General features: G+C 43.0%; 1 protein-coding gene across 4 annotated transcripts in view; it reads right to left on the bottom strand.

The window, feature by feature from the left end:
* The window catches only part of LOC146205092 (geranylgeranyl transferase type-2 subunit alpha-like), an 83,657-nt gene extending 70,238 nt beyond the window's left edge, over positions 1-13,419 (bottom strand). For 2 of the 4 annotated variants that reach the window (XM_084589779.1, XM_084589780.1), the window contains exons 1-5: positions 12,797-13,418; positions 12,231-12,341; positions 12,043-12,167; positions 11,572-11,756; positions 1,444-1,638 (exon numbers count right to left, since the gene is read on the bottom strand). In XM_084589779.1, the coding sequence (XP_084445905.1) occupies positions 1,444-1,638; positions 11,572-11,756; positions 12,043-12,167; positions 12,231-12,341; positions 12,797-12,799 (619 nt within the window). In that variant the 5' untranslated portion in view covers positions 12,800-13,418. Of the gene's footprint in view, positions 1-1,443; positions 1,639-11,571; positions 11,757-12,042; positions 12,168-12,230; positions 12,342-12,796 lie in introns of all 4 variants that reach the window. The other 2 variants (XM_084589783.1, XM_084589781.1) reach the window with 2 other exon arrangements.
* Positions 13,420-13,512: the final 93 nt, after the last annotated feature.

Here is a 13,512-nt window from a genome sequence, read left to right as displayed (position 1 = left end):
AACGCCAAAAAATACGCGGCCTTAGCTATGAAAGTACACGAGTTTGCAACGCTTGCAGCACGGGATGCCGCGAGCAGGCTGAGGTACGTTACACAATTACCGCGGGGGTGGAACGTGCGAGCGCGGCGAACGCCGGCGCCGTGCGTGACCGTCCCTAGTCGTCGCTAGGCCTATTGTTTCGCTTCGAAGCCGCGGCGGTCGACGCTTTGGAACATGATCAACGCTGTCGTAAATCGTCTACTTATGAAACTGCCTTATAGTGATTCCTATCCTGCCATAGTAAAATAATTATAGGATTAACTCTGCCGACGCATTAATTGCAGAGCTAGTACGAGCAGATCGGATCAGCCGAAATGCACCAGCGGCAGCTGGCTTGAGCAGAAACTAGCTTGTATCACGGCTATCGTTCTTACCAGCAATTTGCTGCTGGTCAGCGATCCTCACGAGGGCTTCATACTTGATATTCGGCTCAATATTCCAGACGCCAACAAATTTTAGCACGCTTTATTTCGGACATCGGTGCTAACGATCCGCCGTGTCGGTCGCGAACGGTATGCGGGAGGAGGGGCCACAGCGGCGGCGTTTACGGCGGTCAAGGAGGTGCTGCCATCGTGCGGTGCTTGACCGTGCTGTTGACGCCTCGTCGGACGACACTCCGATACTCCTGAAACCACGTTATATAAATAAGATATTTGTAAATGAAGCTTCGTTCTGCCGATCCCTGCGTCGCTTCGGTTGCACTTAATGGGCAATGGCCACCTAACCGATAAGGGCGGCGAGCTGTAACAGCCCGCACAGAGTTCGAGCAGCGCACGAGCAGACGACTTTCGCAGCTACCGGAAGTGTGTCCGTGGCGTCATGGCTGCAGTGGCCGCAGCGAATGGCAGCTTCTGGCTTGCTTGCCAGTCAACATGCCCGTGACGTCACGGTCCTGGGAAATAGCTCATGCGACACCGCCAAACGACATCCTCTGTGCCCGCGAATTTCAAAAAACGCTGTTTTTAAAAATTAATAATAAATCACTGGCTTTGTTTTAAGGAGTTATACTTTGGTTTTTTGCTCAAAATAATTCTTTCTACACATTGAACGCGTTTATCAGTGTCTTCTTGGGGGCCGTTTCCGTGGACCTTTAAATCTTTGATTCAATATTCAAGGCATACGACTTTTAGTTCATATTTCAAAATTTGCTCAACCACCACAAAAAGAATACACAACCCAAGTAAAACTTCCCAAGGCAGCCAAAAATAACTACAGAAACTTCAAAATATTTGATGCTCACAGAGCTTACTGCATTTATGGCCTGTAGGTCACAGCCATTCTGCACACAAGCCAGTTGAAAAACAATAATCTAAACATGGCTATTTAGTCATTTATGACTGCCTGAGAAGTGCACATGCTTTCCTTGGGTCAAGCTATGAACTGAGCAAGTTTTAGAACACTCACCTTCAAGCAGAACATCCTCCCGGACTGTCCCTTGCCTGGGGCCAGGGTAAATATTTGGCAGCAATGAACTCCTATAGTGCCAGGCAGAGTAATTAGAAAAATTGGCAGCAATTCGGTCCATGGTGAAGGCAAGCTCCATTTCTGCAGTCACATTAGTATGGCCACACACAAATCGGCGATAGTCCCAGCAGTGAACTGCACACAGATAAAACACAAAATATTGTTATCACTAAAGATGTTCTTTGTGAAGTGGTTCACTCAAAAAGAGAAAATTAAACAATACATCGATATCAAAAGTTGATGCAATATCTTTGACACCTAGGTACCAAATATCTTATTAAACATAAAATATGCTAAACAACTTGGAAACATTTTTAGCAAATTTGTGCATACAGAACCATAGTTTTCTCACATTATTAATATTTTATAAAAGCGGTGGCATTAAGGTAGAACATCTGCCTCGTGTGCAAGAGGACTGTGATTCGAATCCCAATGCTTTGCAATTCTCCACCAGATAGAAAAGGAAATATGAATGTTGATGGAACCGCATAGCCAGTCTGGGATACTGCCCGACTCCTATAACCAGCACCAGAAACACACTCCCTGACCAGAAGATTTGGCCACCCTGGTGTAGTAACCAGCCACCACCTATATCAACACTCCAATAAAACTCCAGTCTTTAGTCCCCAGCGGCTGTGGACCAATTGGCCACAATAGCAGTCAGATCTGTGACACAACGGAAGGTGCTAGGAATCTCTAGCCTCGGGCAACCCACCATTGGGGACTGAACCTGGCAGCATTTAACGCTATAACCCTACCTAGTGAGGCTAGTCTAGCAGGGCTGTCCATGGAACAAGCAGGTATTAAATGGAATATCACAGGGTTTAGTGAGGTTAAGAGAACAAATGAAGCATATACTGTACTGAAGGGCAGGCATGTACCATGCTACCGAAGTTTAGCGGACATAGGAGAAGTATGTGTAGAATATCTCGTTAATGAGCATATTGGCCTCGAGATCGAACAGAGTCACCACCTAGCGGCAAACCCTACCCAGTGTGGATGCGTGTTCGCGTCGTGTGCCAGCCCGCAGTGATTTAGATGCACGTGTGCAGCGTGTACAAGAGTGCTTTTTGTTTGGTTCACGGTTTCTGTGCACTTTTGCTTACCTATCTGCCTTTTGCAAAAGAAATAATACCCCATGCTCCATTAAAAAAAAAACAAAAAAACTAGTCCATATCGAGTATGTCACGCTGGAAAGGGCATCATCAGTTGTGGTCTTCGGCACTTGAGATTCTTTGGCAAGCAGTGTCTCAAACGAAGCGCTGCTGTCATTAGGCGCCGTGTCAAAGCAAAAGAGGTTGCTGCCGTCACAACTTAATGCAAATGCTCAAAAATCATATATTCCCGTTTCTGTTTGGAATACCGTAACTACTGAAACATGCGACCGCAGACTGCTGCATAGCAAAATCTAGTTTGAACAAGCCACTCTGTGCCCTCTGTATCCACGATAAAGCTGTCTGAGTACTTTTTTTTTTCTTTTTGCTGTTAAACCTCTGTTGCGGTGTCTCAGTGGTAGGGCACTCGACTGTTGATTTCGAGAAAAGGGGGTTCGATCCCGGCCGTTTCAAAAGGCGCTCCTCAGCTGTGGAATTTGACTGCACGTTAAACAATCCCACGTGATCAATGACACCGAGGCTCGCCCCTACATCATCCGTCATATAGCCGATGTCGCATGGCGCGTTTTTCTTTGTTGTTGTTTTTTCTGTTAAAGGATTCTGCGCATCTGTAACAGTGGTAATGAGCCCATTTCGCTTTGGAAAAATGCTCGAACTTTTGAGAAACAAATCTTCACAGCACCTGTTACACTAAATATTACACAATACACATAGATCAATGTACACTGGTAGCCCATTAGAATCATTAAAACCCATTTTCATCTGTGCTGTCTTTTTAGCAAACTGGTTGTTTCTGACAAGGGAAGCAAAGTAGCTTCATACGGGCTTAACCATCGGTGCTTAGTTTGGGAATAAATACATATTTATAGTCCCATGATAAGATAAACTCCATTTCTTTCAGGATAGTTTTATATCCGGTAGTTGTTTTGGAAGTAAATGACAGAACCGCCCCAAGTCACTGCTCAACAATAATTACAATGATAAAGAAATCTTCAGTCTTTAAAACTCCTTGCCAGAACATGACAGCGACTAAGCGCAGTTTTTACGATGTCTTCGCAGCTACCGATTCATAGCTCGCACTTTAATGTTACTGAAAATGAACCGCCGATAGTGCTAAATTAATTGTCAAGTGTGTAAGTTCTGTCACATGGTGAAATTCGTTGTCATTGAAAAAAATAGTTACACTACTAATTTACCATTTATAAACATCACACACATCAGAAATTCCTTATACTTCCCTCGATTTCAGGAGATCCTTTAGAGGCCTTTCACAGTGCAACACCAGATTATCTGCCGCAAGAAGCATCCGCTTTGTTTTGAGCTCGGCAAACTCAATCCACTCACCGCTCTACAAGTGAGCAGTGCGGCGAGGTTTCTTGTACAGTGTCGGCGTAATCTTGACCATTTTTGGAGAATACTTGTGCCTGGTTGTCTAGCCAGGGTTGATCTCCAATAGTCTACGGCAACCCGCTGGGCAGTATGCTATCAGCTCTACATTTAACCTGCTTAATCCTAGAGTCAAGTAAGATATATAATGAACCAGGCTGCCTCAATTCATTCTAAAGTACTGCAGGTCAGAACACGAACCTTGTATCTCCGTGGGCTTGACACTAAATTTGCCTCTCTCACTTGTATGACACGCGCACGCTGTTGAAAAGGCAGTAAGATATGTCATGTTCAGGCCCAAGTATCAGGTCTGTGAGTGCCATACAACGCAAAAAGTGTGCAAAGCAATGCCAGTAAATCTAAAAGACGGGTTGCAATATTAGAACACTCTAAACAGTAAATCGCTAATGCACTGCATAGGCACGCTTTCATCGCCAACAAACCCGACGTAAACTCGGAAGCAGACATATACCGCATGCGTTTCTGCGAGCGCCGCCAGCTGCCGATTCCCACTATCGGAGCGACGGTGGTGCAACCTCTAGGTCGATTTCGCGACGAATAGCTGGTAACATAGAAGAGTTCTGTAGCATTAATAAGAGGGTGGCAGGCATCATAATCAAGCTTAAGAAGGGATATAAATTGAAGGTTGCAGAGGCCAACACACCTAGATGTAGACAGAAGTGGACATGGAAAAGCCTCACCAAGAAGACAAAAAGCAAAATCAACTTCATATTGTACTCTAACCCTAGCATTATGCAGGATGTAGAGGAAATCAGAAAAGTGCGATGAAGTGACCACAGGATGATAAGGTCCCGAATTCGTCTAGATTTGAAGACGGAATGAAACAAACCAGTAAAGAAGAAGTCCATCAACAAATTAGCGGTGAGAGGGAAAGTAAAGGAATTCAGTATATCAACAACAGATGTTCAGCATTAACCAAGAAAGACGACCAAAGTGTAGGAACAATGAACAATAATTTCATAAATATCACTACTGCGTGCACAGTAGAGGTAGGCAGTAGAATAGCTAAACAGGACACCAGTAAACTATCTAAGCAGAAAAAAGATCTGATCACGAAATGCCAAAGCATGGAATCCTCCAACCAAACAGACCAGACAGAAATGGCACAGCTATCAAAGCTTATCAATAAGCATAAAGTATTTGACATAATGGAGTACAACATAGAAAGAATTTAGCATGCCCTAATGAGCAGTGGTAGGCATAGTAAAGAGATAACTAGCATAAGTAAAAATCCGAATATCGAGAATTACCGAATACATCGAAATTTTCCAATTGGCCGCAGATTCACCGCATTGTGCACTTCACCGCAATTCTTGACTGCGTGAGACTGTGCAGTGAAGCATCCTCAAAATGCAACAGGGTCATTTCGTAAAAAAAGGAACCTCCCCTTTTGTGAAGAGGGCCTTCCCAACAATGTACACAATATGAAGCCCTCATCAGAAGGCGCCGTTTTCACTTCGATTTCATTTAAAAATGCAAATAACCATCATGCAGGTGTTCATCAGATAAAACTGCTGCAATGCAAACTGCTTGTGGCAGATTTTTCAGGCCCATTCGATAATTTAAGTTTTCGATCCATTTGAACATTTTTTACTGGATCTTGAAAGCAGAAATAATAAGTATTAACTGCATTCAGCAGCAACATGACAGCTCCACCCAGTTTCATGCTGCTGACGCAGGTCCTTCATGTACAAAAAGTGGTACATGAAATCCAATTTAAAATTTAACTCGATTTTTCAGCACGGTATACACTTCTGTGCAATTCTGGTTTAGTTTTATTTGAAATGCCATGAGAATTTTGAAATAAACGAGACTACCAATGTTTACTGTTTTTAAATGTTCTATTCGTTTCTATGTTTCCTTTTTTCCACTGATCAGATATTCATTATTGGAAGACATTTTTGTCCTATCTTCGTATTCAATTCATATTCGAAAATTTCAATATTCGCATACCCCTAGCTAAAAGACAATGTGGGGAATTTCATTACCAGTATGGATAAGATAGTCCAAGAGTTTACACTGATTTACTATACAACAGTCGAAGTATCAGAATGGTAACAAGAGTGGCATCCACTTGACCCCTACTCTTTACATATGCTGTTCATGACATGTATGGCCTGTGGCATTTGCATAGTGTTTTGTTTTTTTTCCTGCATGTCTGTGATATAAATGACGACCTTATTTTAGTTCTGCGTACAGCAAGGGACACAACAATATGTCGGCATTACCTGCGACACCATTAAACCAATGGCCACAAAAGCCCCAACCCTATTCTGCTTGCCGCTTCTCGGTTCAAGTACCCTCAAACATATCAGAAATGCACGTGCCAGTGGCTAGATGGAAGCAATTTTGCATAAGGTATACAGATATCTTTCTGTACTTTCACATATGGCTCACCTACACCCTGACTTTACAATGCATGCATGATTGCTGAGGATTCAACTGAGTCAAATGCTTTACATATATCATCATCACTCTCATCAGCCTGACTATACCCACTGCAGGGTGAAGGCCTCTCCCATATTTCCCCAATTAACCCGGTTCTGTGCTAGCTGCATGCACTTGACCCCTGCGAACTTCTTGACCTCATCCACCCACCTAACTTTTTGCTGCCCCCTGCTACGCTTTCCTTACCTTGGAATCCAGTTTGTTACCCTAAGCGACCATCGGTTATCCTCTCTTCGCACTACATGTCCTGCCCATGCCCATTTCTTCTTAGTTTCCACTAGTATGTCGGTAAACTAAGTTATTTCTCTGACCCACTCTGCACGCTTCCTATCTCTTAATGTTACCCCTACCATTCTTCGTTCCATAGCCCTCTGGGTTGTCCTCAACTTAAGTAGAACCCTCTTGGTTAGCCTCCACGTTTCAGACCCATGGGTGAGTACAGGTAAGATGCAACTGTTGTATACTTTCCTCTTGAACGATACCGGTAAGCTGCTAGTCATAATCTGTGAGTGCTTGCCAAATGCGCTCCATCCCAATCTTAATTCTTCTTGTTATTTCCTTTTCACGGCCCGGATCTGCGGTTACTACCTGTCCTAAGTAGACATATTCGCCTACTACTTCCAGTATTTCGCTATCTGATGTAAACTGCTGTCCCTTCCCAAAGCTGTTGAACATTACCTTAGTCTTCTGCATATTGATTTTCAAGCCTACCTTTCTACTTTTTCTGTCTAGGTCATCAATCTTTATTTGCAGTTCATCCCCCGAGTTGCTTAGCAAGGCAATGTCATCAGCAAATCGCAGAATACTGAGGTATTCTCCATTTACCCTTATCCCTAACTGCTCCCATTCCAAGTCTCTGAATACTTCCTCTAAGCAAGCTGTGAATAGTACTGGGGAGATTGTGTCCCCTTGCCTAAAGCCTTTCTTTATGCAGAACTATGGTTGCTGTGCAGTCACTATATATATCTTCCAGCACTTTCACGTATGGCTCGTCTACCCCCTGATTTCGCAATGCCTGCATCACCACCGAGGTTTCAACTGAGTCAAATGCTTTTTCGTAACCAATAAATGCTACGTATAAGGGCTGGTTATATTCCGAGCATTTTTCTATCACCTGATTGATGGTATGGATATGATCGATAGTAGAGTACCGTTTCCGAAAACCTGCTTGATCCTTTGCTTGGTTGCAGTTTAAGGTTGTCCTTATTCTATTAGCGATTACCTTAGTAAATACCTTATACGTAACAGACAGTAAGCTGATTGGTCTGTAATCTTTAAGGTCCTTAGAGTCCCCTTTCTTATGAATGAGGATAATGTTCGCATTCTGCCGTGGTTCCGGTACCGTCGATGACACAAGGCACTGTGTATACAGGGTGGCCAGTTTTTCTAGCACGATATCCTCTCCGTCCTTCAACAAATCTGTAGTTATCTGATCCTCTCAAGCTGATTTCCCCCTTTTCATAGTTTCTAATGCTTTCTTGACCTCGTCCTTCGTCACTGGTGGAACGTCTGACTGTTTTTCCCTACTGCCAATCTCATTACGGTCCCGACAACTTTGGCTACTGTAGAGATCTGTATAGAACTCCTCAGCTACTTTGACTATCTTGTCCATATTCGTGATGACGTTGCCCGCCTTGTCCCTTATCGTATACATCTGGTTTTTGCATATGCCCAATTTCTTCTTTACCTGTTTAAGGCTTCCCCTGTTCTTTAAAGCATGCTCAATTTTCTCCATGTTATACTTCCTTATATCGGCCACCTTGCGCTTATTGATTTGCTTTGATATTTCGGCCAATTCGATCTGGTCTGTTGGATTGGAAGCTTTCATACTCTGGCGTTTCTTAATCAAATCTTTTGTCTCCTTAGACAGCTTACCGGTATCCTCTCTAACAATCCTACCGCCTACTTCTACCGCGCACTCAGTAATGATATCTCTGAAATTATTGTTCCTTGCCTCTAGGGTAATGTCGCCATCCTCAATTAGAGCTGAATACCTATTCTTTAGCGAGATCGTGAACTCTTCTGCCCTCCCCCTCACCGCTAATTCGTTGATGGGTTTCTTTCTTACTAATCTGCTGCATTCCTTCTCCAGATTTAGGCTAATTCGGGACCTCACCATCCTGCGGTCACTGCATCGCACTTTCCCGATTACGTCTACATCTTGCATAATGACGGGGGTTGAACACAGTATGAAGTCAATTTCATTTTTATTCTCCCCGTTAGGACTTTTCCATGTCCATTTCCGGTTCTTCCGTTTGCTGAAGAAGGTATTCATGATTCTTAAGTTATTGCACTCTGCAAACTCAACTAGTAACTCCCCCCTGCTATTCCTAGAACCAATGCCATAGTTACTACCTACTGCCTGGTCTCCTGCCTGCTTTACATATAAGAGTTGGTTATATTCCGAGCACTTTTCTATCGCCTGGTTAATAGAATATTATAGGTTACCATAAAAAATTTCCTAAAACGCCACAGTTTTTGCAATTTTAATGACCCAAGAAAATGCGAAAAATTCTTATATAGTTCCATTCCTGATGTCACACAAAAGAACAATGCAAGTGAATTATTCTGAAACATAACATCATTGCACCTTGTTTCATGCATGATATAAAATGTTTTTTTCTTAAACCAACTTTTGCTTTTTCACAGAAACTTCCAATAGAGCTTATGTCAGGAAATATTTTTTGCTCAAGAAAAATACTTTGAAGAAAGACCTTTCGCACAATTGTCAACCCACCCAATATTTTTTAGGAGAATTGGCGGTGGTCACTTTTTTGGTCTGGGACATGTCGCAAGCAATGACCCCAACGGATCCAGTCATTTTAAGTATGATGGCCTTGCTGACGCACATACTACGCATCCGTAAGCTAAGAAACAGCATATTATGAAGCAATAGCTGTGCAAAAGATGCATCCTTTTAGACACCTGCTGTTTCCAAGAGAGCCCTCCGAACAGATCGTTATACAGTTATACCAGGAAATTTTTTTTTTACTGGTAGTAAAAAATATGGTTTCATTTAGGTGTAGGGCACAGTCAGTGTGCAAGCCCCATCTGAGCGAGAATAGAAAGGCCACCTCCTTTTGTGGAAGAAAACCGAAATGTATTTCTACCTGCCCATGTCACTATAGTTGAACTTCATCATCATCATCAGCCTGATTATACCCACTGCAGGGCGAAGGCCTCTCCCATATTTCTCCACTTAACCCGGTTCTATGCTAGCTGCATCCACTTGACCCCTGCGAACTTCTTAATCTCATCCGCCCACCTAACTTTCTGCCGCCCCCTGCTACGCTTTCCTTCCCTTGGAATCCAGTTTGTTACCCTCAGCGACTTCGTTGAACTTCGCTACAATGGAACCGATGAGACGCGTGAAAAAGTTTGTTGAAGTGAAACTTTCGTTTTGGTGAAATCAGCAATCAGCACAAAAACATTGTCAAATTGGACAGTGTTTTTGTAATAAATTACAGTCAGAAATGTCATTTATTTACAAAGGCTCTTTGGCCTAAGATGCCCTTGCGCCATAAAAATCAGTTCATCATCATTTATTTACAAAGGGGTTGGTCAACTTGCCGCTTATGCTTTTTTTCCCATGAGCGCCATGCTATGTTTTCATACTCGAAGAGCAATTACATCGCAATGTGATTGTCATGGGCACCGATGAAACTGTGGATCACACAAAACGTGTCCCTTGCAGATGGTGAGGCTACAAGATACGAATTATTGAGCGTGGCTCTTGCTCAGAAGAAAATAACAGTTTAAACCTGCCCCTTGTCCCAAGGAAGCCAGCCCAATAGTAATCGCCATCAAGCAATGACAGTCTTCATTTGTCTGTGAATGGGGGTGGGTCAGTAAGGGCACATATATCGATTCAAGCAAAGCTTGCAGATGGTGAGGCTACAAGATACGAATTATTGAGCGTGGCTCTTGCTCAGAAGAAAATAACAGCTTAAACCTGCCCCTTGTCCCAAGGAAGCCAGCCCAATAGTAATCACCATCAAGCAATGACAGTCTTCATTTGTCTGTGAATGGGGGTGGGTCAGTAAGGGCACATATATCGATTCAAGCAAAGGTTTTAGCGGGGAAAAGCAGTACGGACTTGTGGAAGTGCACAGACTGATGACGATATGCTTATTCTATTCTTAAATACATTTTTAAATCCAGCTTCCCTTACTGAGAATTTCGTTGACGTGGAAACTCGCTCCAAAAATGGTTCCTTGTGGTGAAAAATTTGTTTCATTTGTTTCTATGACGAGCCGAGTGGGAATAAGAATATTTCGGAGAAGCAAATATTTCGTTAAACTGGGATTCGTTGTAGCGGGGTTTGACTGTACTTTACTTATTGTCAACTTGTCTCTTGGATGTTGACACGTTGCAAGATGTGCACTATCCATAGACCATTAATATAAACTGAGTAACTTCAAGTACATAGGGAAGTTAGGAATTATTTTGGTTACCAAATTAATTTTCATGACAAAGAGTGTTATGCTTAAACTACACCTCTGAGGCGCACCATTCCTCCTAAATAAAGTTCCTCGGAAGGGTTGAGGCTAGACATAAATGAATGATTTACCCAAAAGTTGTTCCAGCCATTCAACATTGTACCATGGATGCATAGATCTGCTAGGCCACAGAGAATCCTGAACGACCAGGTTACGTCTTAAGCCTTATCCAAATCAAAGACAGCAAAACAGTTCTGTCTACGTATGAATGCTTCATGGATAGTATTTTCAAGACAAACTATACAGTCTGCTGCTGAGCAAGCTTTTTAAAACCATACTGATGGAGGTCAAGATGTTCATCGGATTGAAGGACAAAAGTTTATCTGATATTCAGACTACTATCAAAAGATTTGGTGAGTCACTACAACTATCAGATGTTGGTGGCCAGATAAGAAGTGTCACAATGCTGCATGCAGGCACTATATGCAGCTTATCTCGCACTACCACTATTTCCAACACAGCAGGGTATGAGGAGGCTATGAATGGAACTGTCATCACCTGCAAAGAAAGGACATGAACTATGTCTCCACAGGCATTTCGCTTAAGGCAAAAGTAGATCTGTGTGCAATCAGTGCCATTCCTCAACTCTTTCAACTTACAGTTTCGCTCATCCTGGTTAAGGAAAAGGTTGCACAAGTGTAGCTCCTTGTCCCAATCCATGCCTGGAAAGCTCTCCATGGCCCAGGCACGGTGACTCCAAGCCCCATAAGACTTGGGGTTTTTCTGCAAGGCTACTTCAGTAAGAAGTAATTCTCCTGCACCGTCTTCAGCTGTTTTCTTGCAACTGCAAAATGAAACTAACTGCAATGAGTTCTATTCCCTGAAATGCAGATCAAAAGAATTGTACTTCTACATTATATTAAAAAAAAAGCCCATTCATTGCCTTTTTCACATACAAGCACAAAAAATGCAGAGCAGTACTTTAATTCTTATTTTGATTATAGGAAATCTACAAAGTGACTTAAGATATTAAGCGATAACCTGGCTGGATAGCCTTTGCAGGTGGCATATTAAATAACAGGCATGCATCAAAGCAAAAGCGCACAGAGTGGTCTACACCTAGCACTTGCCTTTTTTCAAACTGTAGCATAAACACTTCTTTGCGAATGTTCCACATAGTTGTGTAGTCTGGACAGCTCTGAAGGATCTGACCAGTGACACACAGCAGTTCATCGTCAAGTTCTCCATTCTGTCGCTGAAAATGGAAAGCAAGCAAATGAACATTCACTAGCCAACAAGAATACGCTAGTGTGCCTACCTTTTCAAGCACTAGCTGTGTCGCAGTCTTGTAATTTTTCAGCTTTCTCTCCTGTTCTTTTCGCTTCTCCTCCTCCTTTTCTACAGTTGTTTTTACCTTTACACGCCCGTGCTTGTGAAGAAAAGACATTGCTGGTTACCGAACAGGCATTAACTTTCATTAGCATAAATTGTAGCTTGTCAAAAGGCAACAGACATTATCCTCAGGTTAGTAGTATATCACTAGCATAACTACTTGCTGGGGGCTAGTTGGGGCATGTTCACTTGGAGGGTCAAAACAGACAGCACGCAGCAAGATACACAAGACAGGCACCTGTCCTGTCTATTTTTCTGTGTGCTGTGTGTTTTGGCACTAATATCCTTCCAAGTGAATATCACTAGCAGTGTACCGGGCTCCAAAGCCCTCCAATATGTGCACCTTGTTGCATCTTGAAGGAAAGCAGTGTCCAACCGGTTATTGCCTTTTGCCAATTATCGAGTTTCGCAAATCGTCCACGATGCTGGTCACAAGAGGTAGATTAAAAATAATACGAGCACTACAGCAATGTAACTAACAGTTTTGCTTACCATATTTTCAGTATGTCGTTTCTTCTTTCCTGGTAAACTTTAAAAGCAGACTGTCAACACCCCCTGAATTTTACCCCGCAGCGCCTTTACAGTAATCAAACTGACGTAATGCACGTTAAGGCTGGTTATCAATAACTTGAAGCACAGACCACTTTCCCAAATCGACGGTTTATTGAGCGCTCGTAAAAGCACTCACTGACACCGAGGACAATGTACAAGCGCACTGAAAACGATGGCCATTCAAGCAGCTGAAGCGATTATTTTAAATTCGACTCGAACAAATAATTTCGACACTCAAAACAGCAGTTTCGCGATCACTGTACCAACCGCTTGCCCTCTGTCGCTTGCATTAAAATGACTGTCATATCAGGCAGGTTCAAAGGAAGCACCAAGGTAAATGGATCCTTTGGAAGCACTTCGAAAAGGTAGCGCCGCGAACCTTTAGGGCCACTTTATATCACTACAGTGTATTAGATCAACAGATCAACCGAAGTTTTTTTCCTTCCTCCATAAACCGAACTGACTGCACAAGCACACTGTCAGACCAGACTGTCACCCCCTAGTAACGTTGGCGTTGGGCGGAGATCCATCGTCCACTGCCGATAGAGGATAGTAGAGGTAGGGTCGTAGGGTCCCTAGTAGAGGTACAGATAGTACAGAGCACTGTAGTAGAGGCAAAGGGTAGAGGGTAGCACACACGCACACACTTCAAAACG

This window comes from Amblyomma maculatum, chromosome 1, assembly GCF_055883805.1.
Source record: "Amblyomma maculatum isolate TAMU_Amacu chromosome 1, ASM5588380v1, whole genome shotgun sequence".
Lineage (NCBI taxonomy): Eukaryota > Metazoa > Arthropoda > Arachnida > Ixodida > Ixodidae > Amblyomma > Amblyomma maculatum.
Note: the sequence above shows the minus strand (reverse complement) of the source record. Positions and strands in the feature narration are given on the sequence as shown.